General features: G+C 57.1%; 1 protein-coding gene across 1 annotated transcript in view; it reads right to left on the reverse strand.

Moving 5' to 3' along the window:
* Positions 1 to 18,400, reverse strand: part of KCP (kielin cysteine rich BMP regulator) — a 110,986-nt gene that overhangs the window by 48,480 nt on the left and 44,106 nt on the right. The window contains exon 9 of the mRNA XM_078882203.1: positions 17,844 to 18,027. Within this exon, the coding sequence (XP_078738329.1) occupies positions 17,844 to 18,027 (184 nt within the window). The remainder of the gene's footprint in view (positions 1 to 17,843; positions 18,028 to 18,400) is intronic.

Here is an 18,400-nt window from a genome sequence, read left to right on the forward strand (position 1 = left end):
ATGTTGACGACGACGCTCGTCTGCGTGGAGGTCTCCCCGTGTGTGACGAAGGATTTCCCGTCGCACTCTGGGCTGGGTTCTTGTTTAGTTTTGGACTCCGTGCGTGCGGAGAGATCCCGGACGGGAAAATTCCGTCAACCAGCACCAGCAAGTCGGGCGACAATAACGACGACGGCCACCACCACCGGTGACGAATCGGCCCTGGGCCTCCCCTAGGTTGACTCAGCCTCAAATGAGGACCTGATGCAGTGCGTGAAACCATCGCCACTGGGGAGACAAAGGCGGCCGGGCGTGGTGCTGGCCACCCACCCACCTCGTGTGCCATGCCGGCATTCATAGGCGCTACTCGCTAACAGCACTTGCCCCAACAGTCTGTTAAGGCTACGCGGGGGATCTTTGTCTTTGTTGTGTGTATGTATGTGCGTGCGTCTGTATGTGTTTGCGCGACGGTGCCTTAGGAATGAGACGACAAAATAAAAACGTAAAGTTGTTTTGTTGTTGCTGTGTCCAAAGTCACAAACTTTATCGGAGGGGGGAGGGGGGGGGGGGCGTGGATCGTCGTCGTTGTACAAAAGAAACAAAGCGGCGACGGCTTCCTCCACGCTCCCTCGTAACGAATCCGACAGAATCGCACGAAACACAACCACGCACACCGCTCAGGGTTTTCTTGTTGGTTTGTTTTTTTAAAAACCGATGGTAACACAGGCGAGACTTGACGGTGGCTTTCACCGCTCGACGGACTTCATTTGACCGTCCGTTATAACTTACAACCTAGACTTCAAAAAAAAATACTGCACTATAATTTCCGCCGATACCAAACGCCACAACATTTTTTTAATACGAAATAACGATAATAACAATAAATAGAGTTCGAACAAATTGGCACCGAAAGGGAAACCATTTTAGACCGACGGCCATTTGAGGCCTTCTACAATCCCAGGCCCAAGGCCTAGACATGGTCCAGTGTTGTTGAGTCGAGCGTTACAGGAAATGTGCTATTGTAGTCAGAATGCGAAATACAGGTGCTGGTAAACCCATAAAATGCCGAGGCTTTTGATGGGTCATCAGATTACAGTCACTAAACGCGATTACAAAAAGGAAAAATGTCCTCCAAATTTCTATCCCCGGATGTGCTGTCGACGTCATCGGCACGTCACAAGAAGAACCTTCCATTTGCATCTTTCACAAAGCAGCGCAACCCCCACACCCCCCCCCCCTTCTTGTTACAGAACGGCCCACGGAAGTGGACAACACAGAACTACTCCTGAGATCACTTCAAATGACTTCTGGTTCACGTCATATGGGGTGCTAGAACTTTCTTACCCACCCTGCCACTGCGAGCAATAATGTTCGACGCGTGACAAACCAATATTCATTGTTTTTATATATTTTAATTCTCAGGGCTGGGCATGTCATCATATAATAAGTCGATAACCAAATATATTAATTGGGATGGGTTTTTTTTGTTCTGTGCAGTCATTGGTGACTGGATCGCGACCATCGACTTCCCACATTTAGTCCGTGATCTGACGACATTGCGGTGGAAAAACTTGGTCGGTGTTCCACTAACCGGCGCTGTCCAGCAAGTGTTTTTTCTTCAAGCAAATCCTATATAATACCGTAGGTTTCGTGAGATTTTTGTTTTTACTTTTTAAGCTTCGGCTTAAAAACTAGGCGGTTAACAAACGACGGGAAAATAAGATGATGGATTTGCCGCCGGTTGAAACGGCGTTGAAATGAAAGCGACCGTGAGTACAGACAAACGTCGCACACACAGATACGAAGAGTCCCCCATGTGGCACACGAAGACTGTTGGGGCAAGTGCCTATTAAGTCTGCACCTATTGAGGCTGACTCGACACCCGAGGAGGTCGCTGTGGCCAGCACCACGCCCGGCTGCCTTTGTCTCCCCGGTGCTGACACTGACACTCGGCACCAGATACTCATTTAATATTGAGTCAACCTAGGAGAGGCCCACAACTGATTTGAATAATCCCCACTGATTTTTTTATGTGGCCGGGAATCGAAATCGAGGCCGATCGGGGTTCGCGGTGCAGTATGCTAACCGCGGCGCCACCGCTCCATACGTGCGCACATACGCACGCACGCGCAGTGCCATACACAATCGTTGGCACGGGGAAAACGCAATAGTTACGCGTGTCATTAGCGTACACGCCATGCACCGTTGAAGTGACTTTACTACGATCGGTGCCACCGGAGTTAATGCCAAATATTGACCACCCAACGGCAAAGTACCTCTCTCTTACGATCAAAGTTATTGATAAGGGAACAAAGCAACCTTGGTGAACCTATCTTCATTTGGCCACCGTTCATTAAACTTTCCTACGACATCTGCACGCATATTCATTGGAGTCTGCAGTATTAAAACTTCCTTCAACATCAAAAGTGTACGCTATGTAGTATAAATATTAATAATAGTGATAATAATAGTCATGATTTTAGATGGGTCGTGATAATGCCTGGTCATTTTGTTTTGCTTGCTTGTCGCAAGACTACTGGCACTTGTTGACTGGCACTACTCAGAGTATTTAAATAAAAGAATACAAATATCACAACCGCATTGTGAGATCTTCACATTATTGCGAGAATGTTCACTTCAGCCGACCTGCTGACCTTCCCGCGGAGGTCAAGCCAGTGGACAAAAAATTATTAGCACCAATCAAAAGACACAAGTCAAGTTTGGACCATTAAGAATAGACCTGGGATACATTGTGATGATAAAAATGAAAATTCTAATATTGACCAATCAGACGAGACGTGGAATATATTTTCCGACCAATCAAAGACCAGGTCAAGCATTGGCCAATTAAACAGAACGTGGGGTAGGTTTTGCCTCATTAGAGGACATGCCTTGTATGGACCAATCATAAGAGGGCGATGCCAAAGATGGACCAATCAGAATAGACACAGTAAGGTTTTGACCAATAGAAAGGGGGTACATTCAAGTTTAGACCAATCGGAATATGCGTAGTCATTTTTAACTCGTCAATCTCAGATAAAATATGCGCGTGAAAAACATAATTTTGAAAGAGTTGGCTAAAATGAATAACGTTCACAACCAAGCATGAGACCCAAAACGACGAATTCTTGCATTCAGAGTCCCAGGGGGACACGTTTAAATTAACGATGACACACACATGGCACGCACGCACCATCCTCCTTTCACCACCGAGTTGCAGTGATGCTACCACCGCACTTGTGTGCCAGGCTAGGTGCACTTTGACGCCAAGTAAATTGGCAGAGGCTCACCGGCAGGAGGTCAACACACACACACACACCGAAGTGTTAGGGCTTAAGAGTAACGCACGCACACGCACGCACAGGTATACAAACCGGCACGTACACAGGCTCACCCTTACCGGCCTGATGGGATCGGTCAAAGTTTGACATCTTTTACCGGCATGATCATGATGGGGGAGGGGGGGGCAGGGGGTGGGGGGCGATAGGTCAGAGGTCAGAGGTCGGGTCAGGGCTCGCAGGAGCCGCTAATGCAGGAGACTGCGCCTCCCTGGCACGAGCAGAGGTCACAGGTCATGACCCAGGAGCTGCCCTCTGCGCGGAACATTCCCCGCTCGTCGATGCAGCCTGCGGAGCAACGGAAACAACAACAACCATAGCAATAAACAAAAACAAAATTATTATGACAACAGACAACAAATATCAACAATAACACAACGATGCCACCCAACAAAAAAACGATGACAATAACCAAGATGACGACAACGACCAACAATGACCAAGGAACAACGACACCCGTAACAATAATGAAAATAACAACAACAACAACACACAAGAATGGCCTGGCGGGTTCACTGATCTAGAACACACTGGATGAGTACGCACACATCACACACACAGACGACACATGCTCTTCTCTGATTAGCACAATTTTCTATCTACGGTGCAAAATAAGTTCAACATAGATACACTGCACACACAAGTAACACACACAGGTAACACACACACACAGGCTACACACACACACACGTAACACACACACACGTAACACACACACACGGACTGACCGAGGCACATGAGCAGGGCCCCCGTCTGCGGCTCCAGCCACTCGGTGTAGCACGAGCCGCAGTTGCGCATGCGGCACTCGGCGTGGGGGAAACCGGAGCAGGTGGCGCCCAGGCAGAGGTCCTGGCCACAGGTCACGGGCCGGGAGCCCAGCGGGCAGCCCGAGAACCAGTGCAGCTCGAAGCAGAACCTGCAGCGCGGCAGCCTCACGATTAGCGCGGCAGGCGACGGAGGGTCGTGCGAAAGACGTTCAACGTGCATACGTAGACTCGCGCAGAGGCCCAAAGACTCGCGCAGAGACCCATAGACTATCATAGAGACTCATAGACTCGCGCAGAGACCCACAAACTCGCGCAGAGACCTATAGACTCGCACAGAGACAGATAGACTCGCGCAGAGGCCCACAAACTCGTGCAGAGGCCTATAGACTATCATAGAGACTCATTGACTCACGCAGAGACTCAGACTCACACAGAGACCCATAGACTCACACAGAGACCCATAGACTCACACAGAGACCCGTAGACTCGTGCAGAGACCCACAGACACACAGAGGCCCATAGACTATCATAGAGACTCATATACTCACGCAGAGGCCCATAGACTCACGCAGTTACACATAGACTCAAACAGAGATCCATAGACTCACACAGAGACCCGTAGACTCACACAGAGACCCATAGACTCACACAGAGACCCATAGTTTTTTGTCCTTCCCCCGCACCTCCGATTAGCGCGGTTGACTACGTACGGTGCGAAAGAAGTTCAACGTACGTACGTACAGGGCAGCAAATCGGTGTGGGCGATGGTGGTACGCGCATCTGTCTGTGCGTGGGGTCGTAGATCCTCGCTAATAGCACTTGCCCTAACAGTATGTTAGAGGCTATACGGGGAATCTTTGTCTTTTGGGCGTCCATTCAACCGGTTGTTGTGAGTTACTACATCGGCGTAACATTTTGGTGACTCGGTTCACTCTGGCAAAATGGTCTATCTCGAAACAAAATCAACTTGAACTTATAATTTACTCGTGATGAGATGAACAGATAATGCGAATGGCCCGCAGAAGCGGATATCAAAGAGCTACCTCTGAGATCCCTCCCTTCCAGTGACGCCCTGGTCGACCACGCACAATAGTAGCATCACGTTCCCCCTCGCTCTGCCAGATGAGCGCTAAGTTCGTCACACACGGCGGGCAAGACCGACATTCAATTCTCAGAGGTGGAATTTCGCCAAATCAATCGCATCGGGAACTATCAACATCACGATGTTTTGTTGTTGTCGGGGTGGGGGGGGCTTAAACGATCGACTCCCTGAACTTCTTTCGCACCGTACGTAGCCAACCGTGCTCACTGAAGGTGCGTTGACCTCCACGACCTTTCGACCACGAGCGACTCGACCGCAGGAAAATTGCAACCATCGAAATTCAAACTCTCTCCTCCCTCATCCTCCTCCTCCTCACCTGGCGTCCGGCGTCACCGGCAGCCAGAGTCCCTCGTGCGTCACCGACGAGCTCCGCGGGGCCTGGCCGTGCTCGCGGAGCCGCCCGCCGGCGCTTCCCGGCGACGGCCGCCCCCCGACGCCCTCCGCCTCCAACCACCAGGCCGGCACCTCCGACACGGGCGGGCAGATCCGGCGAATGCCGGCGAGCGCCGCCTCCCCTCCGGCCGCCGCCGCCAGCTGCTGCGTGGCGAAGAAGTAGAAGCGCAGGTAGTGGGGCCCGGCGAAAAAGTAGTTGCAGCGGTCCTTGTCGTAGCCATCGCGATCGAAGCCGAAGACGTCGAAGCCGGCGCGGTCCAGGCCGAACGTGCTGTAGCCGTGCCGGTTGTGGCCGGAGGGGTCAAAGAGGCCCGCGGCGGCGGCGGCGACGCGGTCGGCGGCGCGGGCGAATGTGCCGTCGCTCCGCATGCCGAACGGCGTCACGCCGGAGCGGTCGAAGCCGTAGCGGCCGTAGCCCAGGCGGTCGAAGCCCTCCGAGTCGAAGCCGTCGCGGTCGAAGAGGCGGACGCCACCGCCGCCGCCGGTGCGGCCGGACGTGCCGCGGTCCAACGGATTGTGGTCGAACCGGGCCGGCTCGGGCGACTCCGGATCGAAGGCGTTTCGGGGGAACGATGGCCGTCGATTGAACCGGCTCTCGTCGGGCCTTTCCGGCTCGAATCCGTTCCGGGCGAGCTGGCTCCGCGTGAACTGGTTCCACTCGACGCCCGGAGGCGGAGGAAGGAAGCCACCGCCAGCGGTGGTGGTGGTGGTGGTGGTGGTGCTGCGGGTTCCCAACTTCGCGCCGTATTTGGCGACCTCCACGAAGCCCTCCAAGAACTCTCCGGCGTCGTTGGAGCGCGCGTCGGGCGGCGCGCGACCCCGGCCGTCGGCGGCGGCGGCCGCCCTCGAGGCGCGACCCTCGCGACCCCTCGGCGGCCTCGGACGGCGCGGCACCGCCGGCCCGGCCGCCGTCACGTTGCAGGGGGTGCCCAGCGTGAGCGGCACGTACGACACGCAGCGGCGGCCATCGTCGGGCGCCGGGCCAAACGGCACCGTCTCGGCGGGCAGCGTCTCCCGGGGAGGCCCCGCGCCGGGGTTCTGCTCCTGCCACTGCGCCCAGAGGCGGTCCACGTAGGCCAGGTGGGGCAGGAAGAGCGGGTCGTACGGCGCCAGCGGCGTCGCCGCGTGCCCGCCCACGCGCAGCCGAAACAGCGCCGACATGGCGAGCAGGCGCTCGGTCAGCGCGGCCAAGTCGGGCGACAGCAGCGCCAGGTGGACGTCCACGGCGTCCGGCAGGGAGACGGAGACGTCGAAGCGCCGGCGCAGGCAGGGGGACCAGGCGGCGCCGGGCCTCTCGAAGGGGTTTGGTCGCACGCAGCCGTCGCCGGCGTCGGCGCCGTCGCCGCCGAACAGGTCGGGGTCCCACGCGACGGACGAGTCGACGTTGCCGGCGTCGACGGGCCACTCGTGGTACGGCACGGCGAGGGCGCAGGAGCCGGCGGCGCGCTGCAGCAGCGCCTCGGCGTGCCGCAGGAACGTGCGCAGCCACGGCAGCGCCGAGGAGGGGCGCGAGCGGCGGCCCCGCGGGGCGTGAGCAGAGAAGGTGTGCGCCAGCTCGGACCACGTGCCTGCCGGGGGGTTTGGGGGGGTGGGGTTGGGGGGGGGACGAGGTTAGCGCCGCGGATTGCCACGGCCGGCCGCGGTGGCGAAACGCTCCTCGCCAGAACACGCAACGGAATCCCACCGTCCCCGTACGATAATTAGTCGCGCGATCAATATTATCATTGACAGAAACTTGTAACGTGCGCAATTTCGTAAATCGGTTCAAGCGCAACTCGGACGCGAAGATCCCCCATACAGCGGTTCGCGGATAGAGCGCCAGGTGGCGGGGGCGCCGGCTGCCCATCGGTCGACGGCTACGAACACCGGTGCGGCAAGTGCGCGCTACCGCCCGGCCACGTCACCGCCCGAACGAGCGAGCGAGGTCAACAATTTCCCGCACCTGCGTCGACGAGCTGCCACACGGCCTCCCGGTATCGCCGGCGCTCCTCCCCCGTCAGGTCGCGGATCTCCTTGCGCCGGACCGGGTTTCGGCAGCTGCACACGGGCCGGCCGTCCGCGCCGCAGCCGCACGCCATGCAGTCGCCGCCGTCGCCCGCTGCTCGCCGCGATCGGGCGGCACCGGAGCCACCGGCGGCGCTGGCGCCGGCGCAGCCGCAGAGCGGTGGGAAGAGTCCGCCGGCACCGCCGCACGTCTGTCCTGGCGAGAAGCCCACGACCTCGCGGATGCCGACGGTCAGGATACCTCCCCCGCGTGCAGCGGCGGCGTTGGTAGGTCGGCTGCCGGCGTTGGCCCGGGCCAATCTGGCCACGGTGGTTCCGACAGCGCCACCGCCGAATGTGCGCCCGCCTCCTCCGGCTGCGACCGGTGGTGCAGCCACTACGGGTCTACCAAATTCATCGACAAAACCACCCACACTGCCGGCAGATACATGATCTCCTGCGCCGACTCCAACTCCACCGAAAGCACCACCACCATCGCCACCACCACCACCAGCATCGTCATCACCACCACCTCCGTAACCTCCACCATCGTCGCTCAGCTCCAGCCCGTCGAGTCCGAGGCAGTGGGCCCTGGTGAGCGTCTCGCACCGGTATTCGTAGCCGCCGGCCGATGAGCAGCCTGCGCCCCCACCACCCGGCGCTCCCTCCGCACCGGCGCCGCCATGGTGAGCCCTCTGGTGCCGGCGCCGGCCATAGAGAGTGGCGCCGGCAGCACCGGCGGGCGCGGCAACGTTCATGCCAGGCCGCAGGTGACGGCGGCCAGGCGGTGGCCACAGCTCGTTCCCGTCCAGGCTGTTACCGTCGTCGCCGACACCGCCATCAAATCCACCATTACCAAATCCACCGTCACCGGCGTACTCGACACCGGGGTCGCCGCCTCCGCCTCCACCACCAGCACCGGCGCCAGTGCCGTAACCCAAGTCTCGCGGGAAACCGTGGATCTCCCCGTAGACGCCAACACTGCCACCTCCGCCGCCACCTCCGCCGCCGCCGCTGCTGCTGTTGTACTTGTGTCTCCGCGGCAGGAACGAGGCGGTTGAACCGTCGCTGCCAAATTCCTCCGAAGACGACGACGACGACTGTGGCTGCGACGGCGGCGGCGGAGTCATGGCGCGACGCACGCGGTAGACGCAGGCGCCCAGCTCGCAGCGGGAGCGGCACTCGGCGGCGCTGCCGAACCGGTTGGCGTTGCCGCCACAGCCGGCGTAGGGGAACTCCCGGCAGAGGGCCGAGTGGCCGTCAAAGTACCAGGAGCGGGGGGCCGGTGCGGCCCCCTCCCGGCAGGCCGCGCCCTCGGAAGGCGGGAGGTAGCAGGCCTAGCGCGGGTCAGAGGTCGCGAGGTCGGTGGAGGTCGAGGGGAGGGGTGGGGGTGGGGGAGAGCGCGCCGGGGCATGGGTTTGTGGGCTTCATCAACGTGATGGCGAGGTGGGGTTGGCGGATCACAGACAGAGGGAGATGGGCACGCGCTGCAAGATGCCCGCGCCCCGCGGCACGAGGTAGCCGTCAGGAACCGTCAAAACCTGTCCCTGTCCATAACCCCATCGCGAACCCTGACCCTGAACCCAATGTTGTCCCTCGCCAAAGAACAGCTGTCTGCCGAGTAGTACACACAGTACACACACGGTACACACACAGGGTACACACACAAACGGTACACACACACACACGGTACACACACACGCACGGCACACACACGGCACACACACACACGGCACACACACACACACGGCACACACACACGGCACACACACACACACGGTACACACACACACACGGTACACACACACACACGGCACACACACACACACGGTACACACACACACACGGTACACACTACACAATGCTGTCCCACGTCCGACTGCATAAGCCACCACATGCCGAGTGAATCCAAACCCACAAAGTAGTGCGGGAATTTCGCATCGAGCCAGGGGGTAGCCGTAGTGTTCACTCCCGTCCCCGCTATTTCATTTTCCATCGACCTCTCCTCCTCGAAACTCACCTCCACTCCATTGATAAACCTTTTCCGATTTATCGTCCGATAACTGCCAGCCACCTGTCACTGGCAAGCTTGCGTTTGAGTTACGTCTAATGTCGCGTAAGGTTTTGAACTCTCAAATCCCAGCGCGGTGTGGCCCCAACTGCTGCCCACGCTGTTGCTATCCCCTCGCCCCCTCCACTCCTATCCCGTCCCTCCCCATGTAGCCCTTCCGTGAGCCCCTACGCACCACTCTATCGCTGCTGTCACTCGTTCCTCAACCCCTGCGGCTGCACACACCTGAATCGTTCCATTCTGTGTCGCGGTCTCTGACAGCTACGTCAAGAGTGGAGGGGCTCTGTACGATATGGACTAGAGCGGGGAACGGCACCCGTCGCTCAGAGACATTGCAACGACGGATAAGAAGAGCGAGTGGGACTTGAGTGGGATTTGAGTGGGATTTTAGTGGGATTTGAGTGGGACTTGAGTGGGACTTGAGTGGGATTTGAGTGGGACTTGAGTGGGATTTGAGTGGGATTTTAGTGGGATTTGAGTGGGACTTGAGTGGGATTTGAGTGGGACTTGAGTGGGATTTGAGAGGGATTTTAGTGGGATTTGAGTAAGATTTTATTGGGATTTTATTGGGATTTTAGTGTATTTGAGTGGGATTTGAGTGGGATTTAGGTGGGATTTGAATGGGGATTTAGTAGAATTTTAGTGGTGTTTGAGTGCGATTTGAGTGGGATTTGAGTGGGATTTGAGTGGGATTTGAATGGGAATTGAGTGGGATTTGAGTGGGATTTGAGTGGGACTTGAAGGATTTTAGTGGGATTTGAGTAAGATTTTAGTGGGATTTGAATGGGATTTGAGTGGAATTTGAATGTGATTTGAGTGGGACTTGAGTAGGATTTTAGTGGTACTTGAGTGGGATTTGAGTGGGACTTAAGTGGGATTTGAGTGGGACTTGAGTGGGATTTGAGTGGAACTTGAGTGGGATTTGAGTGGGACTTGAGAGGGATTTTAGTGGGATTTGAGTGGGATTTGAGTGGGACTTGAGTAAGATTTTAGTGGTACTTGAGTGGGATTTGAGTGAGACTTGAGTGGGATTTTAGTGGGATTTGAGTGGGATTTGAGTGGAACTTGAGTGGGATTTGAGTGGGACTTGAGAGGGATTTTAGTGGGATTTGAGTGGGATTTGAGTGGGACTTGAGTGGGATTTTAGTGGTACTTGAGTGGGATTTGAGTGGGACTTGGCCAGTGCCTGGCATGAGAAGGTGCCACGGCCAACGGGACAGGACTAGTGATGGACCGGCAGCCAAAGTGGAAGAGGGCACCCAAAAATGGAAAGACCATGGCTGATGATGACAATGACGGTTGTCGTATATAAAGCATGCAGTCAGTCAGCTTGAAATGAGGACAAATACCATATTCTTTGGATGATAAGTCGCACTTACCCACCAAACCCCCCGTATTGCAAGGCCAAATGTGGCCCTGCGCTTTCCAATCCAGAGAATGCGGTATTTACATTCTGAATACCGTGAAATCCAATTTGCTTTTTGGCTGAATTAGCGGCTGTTTACTTAAGCGAAAGCATCTGTAAATTCTAAAAGGCTGGATTGAATAAACGGAACGGCGTACTTTTAACGAATTCGTTTAGGGATGGCGGCATTTGGGACGCAGCGCTGATGATGAGCAGGGGAAATATTTATCATCAAATACGCGGAATAATCCATCCCAGTTTAAGTGGCCACACTGTGGCTGGGTCTCTGTTATACGGAGGAGAAATGTAGTGGCCGAGTGGCTCTAAGACAGGTCCTGGGTCAACCTCGTTTGCGTGCGCTCCAATAGCCAGGTGCAACTGAGGATACTATCGGGTGCATTATAACACGCACTTAATTAATGAGCAGAATCTACTTCAGATCAACAAACCAGCCAGCAAGCGAATTGGAAAACCGGTCAACGATAGTGCCGAGCCAAAGGGAAGCGTTAAGAGGCAAGCGTGATGGCAGAGAGGGGGTGGGAAAGGTCGGGGGGGGGAGGTGGGGGGGGAAGGTCAGGGGTCACAGAGGGGGTGGTGGGTGGGAGGTCTCGTTACCTGTATAGAGGCCAGCTGGCACGCCTTCCCGAAGAACGGCGCCGGGCACTCACAGGTAAAGCCGCCCGGCCCCTCGGCCCGGCACAAGCCCCCGTTAAAGCATGGGGAGGAGAGGCACCCCTCTGGGGGGGGGGGTGGGGGGGAGAGGGTCAAGGGGTCACGGTGAGGGGAGGGGTCCAAGGGGATGAGGCAGAGACAGACAAGAGAGCGATAGTTAGACGGAGCGCAATGTTGGACGGGAAAAAAAAAATGTTCAATAAAAAAAAGGAAATTCACGGGCAGTGAGCGGAAAATTGGGGTTTGAATTGGTTTGGAATTTTCATGCGGGACATGGCTGGCTCCTGCCATGAGAATGTGGAATGTTCAACGCTGGCTCAGAGCCGCCGGTGGGTGAAGAAGGGCGCTGGCCTGATGATCGTTTGAGCGGGGGGGGGGGGGGGCGGGGGGGCGCTCTGACGTAGACGGATTGCCGTGGCTTTAGTTAAGAGCCCCCTGTCATCGTCAGCGGTGTCACCTTGAGTCTGCGCCGCGTTGTTCCGCCGTTGCCACTGTGGCGCAACTTTGGCTGTCGCCGTTGAACTCTCTATCCCAACTCTGCCTTGCAAGTGAGAGCTGTTCTCAGTGGGATCTTACCGGGTTAAAAACCCCAAAACGATCCCAAACAACCCCCAACATCGATCCCTAGCCCCACATCGATCCCTAACTCCACATTGATCCCGAACCCCACATCGATCCCTAAACCCAAAGCGAACGTGTGTAACGTACAAGAAACCCTGAGCCTTGTCCAGTCGATTTAGATTTCATCTAGTTAATTTTCAAGTGCATTTTGTTGTTTATACTTTCAGCACAATTACAAAATCAAGTTAGGGAGAATTAAACAGATACAGTGGTGTGACTCACTGTACGAAACCAGAGAGGATGCACAAGTGAAGCCATCGTAATGAATCGACAGCAGGACATCGAGTTGGGACCTGCCGGCAGTCACGCCGCACACAACACTGCTGCCTCACTCGCTACCCCTGGCCACGTGGATACCCTGCGCACGTGGACACCCTGCGCATCTGACCACCCTGCACACGTGACCACCCTGCACACGTGGAGACCCTGCACACGTGACCACCCTGCACACGTGGACATCCTGCGCACGTGGACACCCTGCGCACGTGACCACCCTGCACACGTGACCACCCTGCACACGTGGAGACCCTGCACACGTGACCACTCTGCACGTGGACACCCTGCGCACGTGGACACCCTGCACACGTGACCACCCTGCACACGTGGTCACCCTGCACACGTGACCACCCTGCGCACGTGACCACCCTGCACACGTGACCACCCTGCACACGTGGACAACCTGCACACGTGACCACCCTGCGCACGTGGACCACCCTGCACACGTGACCACCCTGCGCACGTGACCACCCTGCACACATGACCACCCTGCACACGTGAAGATCCTGCACACGTGGACACCCTGCACACGTGACCACCCTGCGCACGCGGACACCCTGCGCACGTGGACAGCCCAGGGGCGGCCGCGCGTCCCGACCCAGGCGCTCCGCTGTAGCCGTTGCAGGTGACGCCATCGACGCTGTGACGACGCGGCTCTTGCGAGGAACTCGAGTCACCCGCGGCTCCCGAGGTCCCCGTCCTCTTGCTGTCTCATTCACGCTTACGGTGCGACCGCAACGACGGGGGGCCCACTGGGGCCCCACCGGGGGCCAGAGGGGCCCACCGGGAGCGGGCCGTGGAGAGGGGAAGGACGGCCGCTTTGGGGCGAGCGCCGGTAATGTGGCGTTGGCCCGGGGTGGTGGCAGCAGACGGGGCGGGAGACGGGGTCTCGACGAGAAGTGGTGAGGGACGACAACCGAGCGGCGGCCTCGGGGATGGAACGCGGAAAGGAAACGTCCGCCCAGGAGATGGAGCGATGATGAAAGCGGCTCCTGGCGTGCACGGCAGGTGCTGGATGGATCGTCAGAGACGGCGGTGGCTTTGGGGGGGGACGGAGGCCTTCATCATTCAGCAGTGGATGGACCACGGCTGATGATGATGATGATGGTGGTGGAGGCTTGGGTACACCATCATCCAGCAGTGGATTGACCACGGCTCACGACGAAGCCAAACTTCTAGAGACGCACGCCGAAGAGCACGTGAAGTCGCAATTCGTGAACAACGGAGACGACTGCGAAGCGTTGTATGTGTGTGGGGGGAGGAGGGTGAAAAGCGTGGAAGGATGAAGTCAAAGCGAATCAAAACAAGCGAAGAAAAGCCGCTCCGGATCGAGGTGGAGCGGGCGGTGTTGACGCCGCACGAGACCCGCAGACAGCTCATCGACTTGACGGCCTCACAAACAAATGTCGTGATTGGGGTGGCGGCGGCGGAGGGGGGGGCTCGTTTCATGGGCCCCCCGCTCCCCCCACCTCGGGAATGTTGGGCTCAGGTCAAACATCCACATTTCTTCGTCACCACCACCACCACGAGCAGCCACCGACAATCCACTGCTGGATGATGACGGCTGAGCGGTTGCACCGTGCGTGGCGTGGGGGGAGCGGTGGCGCAGCGGTTAGCACGCTGCGCCACGAAGCCGGCCGACCGAGTTCGATTCCTGGTCCACGTCCGCCCTAGGTCGGCTCGGCCTTAAATGCGTATCTGGTGCCATGCGAACAACATCACCACGAGGTCACGGTGCCGTAACGGCCTTGAATGGGCACTGCGCGCTCACAGCACTTGCCCCGCCGGTCTCTTGGAGGCTACACGGGCCTTCTTTGGCTCTGTCTTTGTCATCGCATTTTTTGGAGAGCGAAGATTTTTGGAAAATCTTCTTGGCGCCGCCAGCGGCAGCCGCCGCCGCCACGGCCCGAGACCCCCAGGGGCTGCCGTGCCACCACTCGTGGCGAGAAGGGTAAATATTTACACCACGTGATGGTGGTGTTCTAAGCGAAGCGCTGCCCCCCCTCACCACCATCCCCCCACTTGATACAGCAAATCTGGCTGTGACGGTCCCACCTGATGACGGAGACTTGTGTTGCCTCCGAAACGTCGTGATTTTTTATTTATTATTATTTTATTTCTATTATTACTTTTATTAATTTAAATTTAATCTTTTACCTACGTGACTTTACCGAAAAAAACTAATAGTTTTATAATTTCCTTTTGCAAAAATGATACCCGGTGACGCTACTGCTGGGCTTTCAGTGGTGCACAATTAGCCAAAGTGCTCGCAGCGATCATCAACGAGTCTATCTGTGAGACCAATTTGTGTTTTTTGCAGGTATCAAAAATTGATGAAAACAAAAATATGATTTCCCCTTTCCGGCAATGATTCAGGAGGTGTGAAGATGTTCAAACACCAAGTAGACACACTCCTAGTATTGCAAGGCCGCATTATATACACAAACCCTCAACCTGTGCTCGTCATGTTTTCATATTTGCATTGCCCTTGTACTGTTCGCCTTTTGGCATTCTCTGGCTTTTGTGCCCCCTCCTCCCTTACCCCCCTCCCCCCCCCCGTTCTTCCCCCACCTCCCCAGCCTCCCCGTCTCCCCCCATTCTCAGGGTCCCCAATTCTCAGGCTCGTCGTCCCCTTAAGAACCCCACGCTGATCATTAGCGGCACCACTCACGCCAATTAAGAGGGCCCCCGGGGTAACGCGTCCGACGAGCTCCGCTTGGCGGGGGGTGAGGTCACCGTGCGGTGGGGACTGTGTGCGCGTGACCGCGCGTATCGCTCACGCCGCGTGTGTGTGTATGTTGAACTCTTGCTTGAGAGTGAGCGAGTGCTGCGTGTGTGTGTATGTTGAACTCCTTCTTGCGAGTGAGCGAGCGAGTGCCGCGTGTGTGTGTGTATGTTGAACTCCTTCTTGTGAGCGAGCGAGCGAGTGCCGCGTGTGTGTGTATGTTGAACTCCTTCTTGTGAGCGAGCGAGCGAGTGCCGCGTGTGTGTGTATGTTGAACTCCTTCTTGCGAGCGAGCGAGTGCCGCGTGTGTGTGTATGTTGAACTTCTTGCGAGCGAGCGAGCGAGTGCCGCGTGTGTGTATGTTGAACTCCTCCTTGCGAGCGAGCGAGCGCCGCGTGTGTGTGTGTATGTTGAACTCCTTCTTGCGAGCGAGCGAGCGAGTGCCGCGTGTGTGTGTATGTTGAACTTCTAGCGAGCGAGCGAGTGCCGCGTGTGTGTGTATGTTGAACTCCTTCTTGTGAGCGAGCGAGCGAGTGCCGCGTGTGTGTGTATGTTGAACTCCTTCTTGTGAGCGAGCGAGCGAGTGCCGCGTGTGTGTGTATGTTGAACTCCTTCTTGCGAGCGAGCGAGTGCCGCGTGTGTGTGTATGTTGAACTTCTTGCGAGCGAGCGAGCGAGTGCCGCGTGTGTGTATGTTGAACTCCTCCTTGCGAGCGAGCGAGCGCCGCGTGTGTGTGTGTATGTTGAACTCCTTCTTGCGAGCGAGCGAGCGAGTGCCGCGTGTGTGTGTATGTTGAACTTCTAGCGAGTGAGCGAGTGCCGCGTGTGTGTGTATGTTGAACTCCTTCTTGCGAGCGAGCGCGGCGTGTGTGTGTATGTTGAACTCCTTCTTGCGAGTGAGCGAGTGCCGCGTGTGTGTGTATGTTGAACTCCTTCTTGCGATGCGAACGAGCGAGTGCCGCGTGTGTGTGTGTGTTGAACTCCTCCTAGCGAGCGAGCGAGCGAGCGCCGCGAGTGTGTGTATGTTGAACTCCTTCTTTCGAGCGAAGTGAGCGAGCGAGTGAGTGCCGCGTGTGTGTGTATGTTGAACTTCTAGCGAGCGAGCGAGTGCCGCGTGTGTGTGTATGTTGAACTCCTTCTTGCGAGTGAGCGAGCGAGCGAGTGCCGCGTGTGTGTGCATGTTGAACTCCTTCTTGCAAGTGAGCGAACGAGTGCCACGTGTGTGTGTCTGTTGAACTTCTTGCGAGCGAGCGAGTGCTGCGTGTGTGTGTATGTTGAACTTCTTGCGAACGAGCATGTGCCGCGTGTGAACGCGTGTTCCGTTCCGGGTCCCGGCGGTCCCGCGGGCGCTGAGCTCACGGCCCGTCCGCGTGAGAGCGAGAGGTCAAACCGGGCCGGCGCGGGCGATGGCTTCAGCCGCCTCGTCGCACTCGGTTCATAATGAAAGCTGTTGTTATCATCGTCATCGGTCGTCGACGTCTATACTTACCCGTCAAACTGAGCATACCCGAAGCATCAATCACCATATAACCATAACCCCATCAGCATGATCGTGTTCATGCTGTCACCACCGCCATCATCACCATCATTATTATTATCAACAACGTCGAAACTTTCCCATCGTCTGAAAGTCAGAGTGACCGACTGCGGCCCACGTGCGCAGAGGCATTGGCGCTCATCTCCTGCTTGCAGCCCTGCAGAGTCGGTGGTGGAAGTTCCACATTCACGTGGCGGGGGCCAGTCTATTCCAGAGGACAGCCCACTGTTGGCTTTCGCAAGCGGCGCTACTCGTTTAAATGAGTACTCGAAGAAGTCGCTTATCATCATCACGTGGAAATGTACAGCAGGAGCCAAATACTCTAAACGTGTTCGGGAAAACCGGAGGACCCGGAGAGAAGAATCCACGCAACCACGGGGAGAGAGAGAGACACGCAAACTCCAAATATTACGAGAGGCATCGTCAGGGTCGGGATCGAACCCACCGACCTCCTGTAGACTAGGCGAGGTAGATAACATCTCCTAGTCAACCCCCGGGTAAACACCCCCAACCCGCACGCAGACACTTGCACACACACACGCCGGTTCGCCGGGTGGCGGCCGGACAAAGAGGTCGCAACCGGGTACCTGATACTCGTACCCTACCCGATACCCGGCTACCCGTAACCGGCCAGGTACGGGTACGGGTACCCGTTTGCGACCCTGGTGCGGCCGGGTACGGGTAGGCCGTGAGTCACCGGTGAGTAACCGTTTGTCACTCATTTCCCAACGTCTTGTCTCTTCTCACAATTCAAGTTCCTAGAATCAACCCACCCGCGCCTGCAACATGGCTTCATCCCAGAGGTCGCAATCGGGTACCCGTACTCGTACCCTACCCGATACTCGGCCGGGTACAGGTAGCCGGGTATCGGGTAGGGTACGGGTACGGGTACCCGTTTGCGACCCTGGTTCGGCCGGGTACGGGTACGGCTAAGGAATCAAAACCCGTTTGCGACCTCTGCCGCCGGGTTCTTACCGGCGCACTCGGGGCGGTCGGCGCGCGGCACGCACTCCACGGAGCCGGCGCGGCACGAGCAGGAGTGGCACGCGTCGCCCTCCCAGCGCTCGTCGTGGGCGCGGGCGCGCCCCTGCCACTCGCACGCCGGCCGGCGGCACTCGCAGGACTCCAGCTGCTTCACGCGACCCACCAACTCCACGTTCTGCCAGCGGGGGGGGGGGGGGGCGGTGTAAAAGGGGGGGGGTGGGAAGGGGGGCAGGAATGGGCAGCAAGGGGGGCAGCAAGGGGGCAGGAAGGGGGCAGGAAGGGGCGGGAGGGATGTGAGAATCGGGGCAGGGCATGTAGCAGGATGTCACATCGCAGGAGAGAGCGAGTCTTGTTGGGATCTCAGGTGGTTAAATAGACGGGCGAAACGTCGGACTCAGATTGCAAATGTTGTGGCTTGGATCTCCAACACACCGGTTAGTGCTGTACTAGTATACTACACTATACACTACACTACTATACACTACACTATACACCACACTATACACTAGTGCTGTACTAGTAATGAATCGGCACGTTCTGTTTACGTG

This window comes from Lampetra fluviatilis, chromosome 64 (assembly GCF_964198595.1).
Source record: "Lampetra fluviatilis chromosome 64, kcLamFluv1.1, whole genome shotgun sequence".
Taxonomy (NCBI): Eukaryota; Metazoa; Chordata; class Hyperoartia; order Petromyzontiformes; family Petromyzontidae; genus Lampetra; species Lampetra fluviatilis.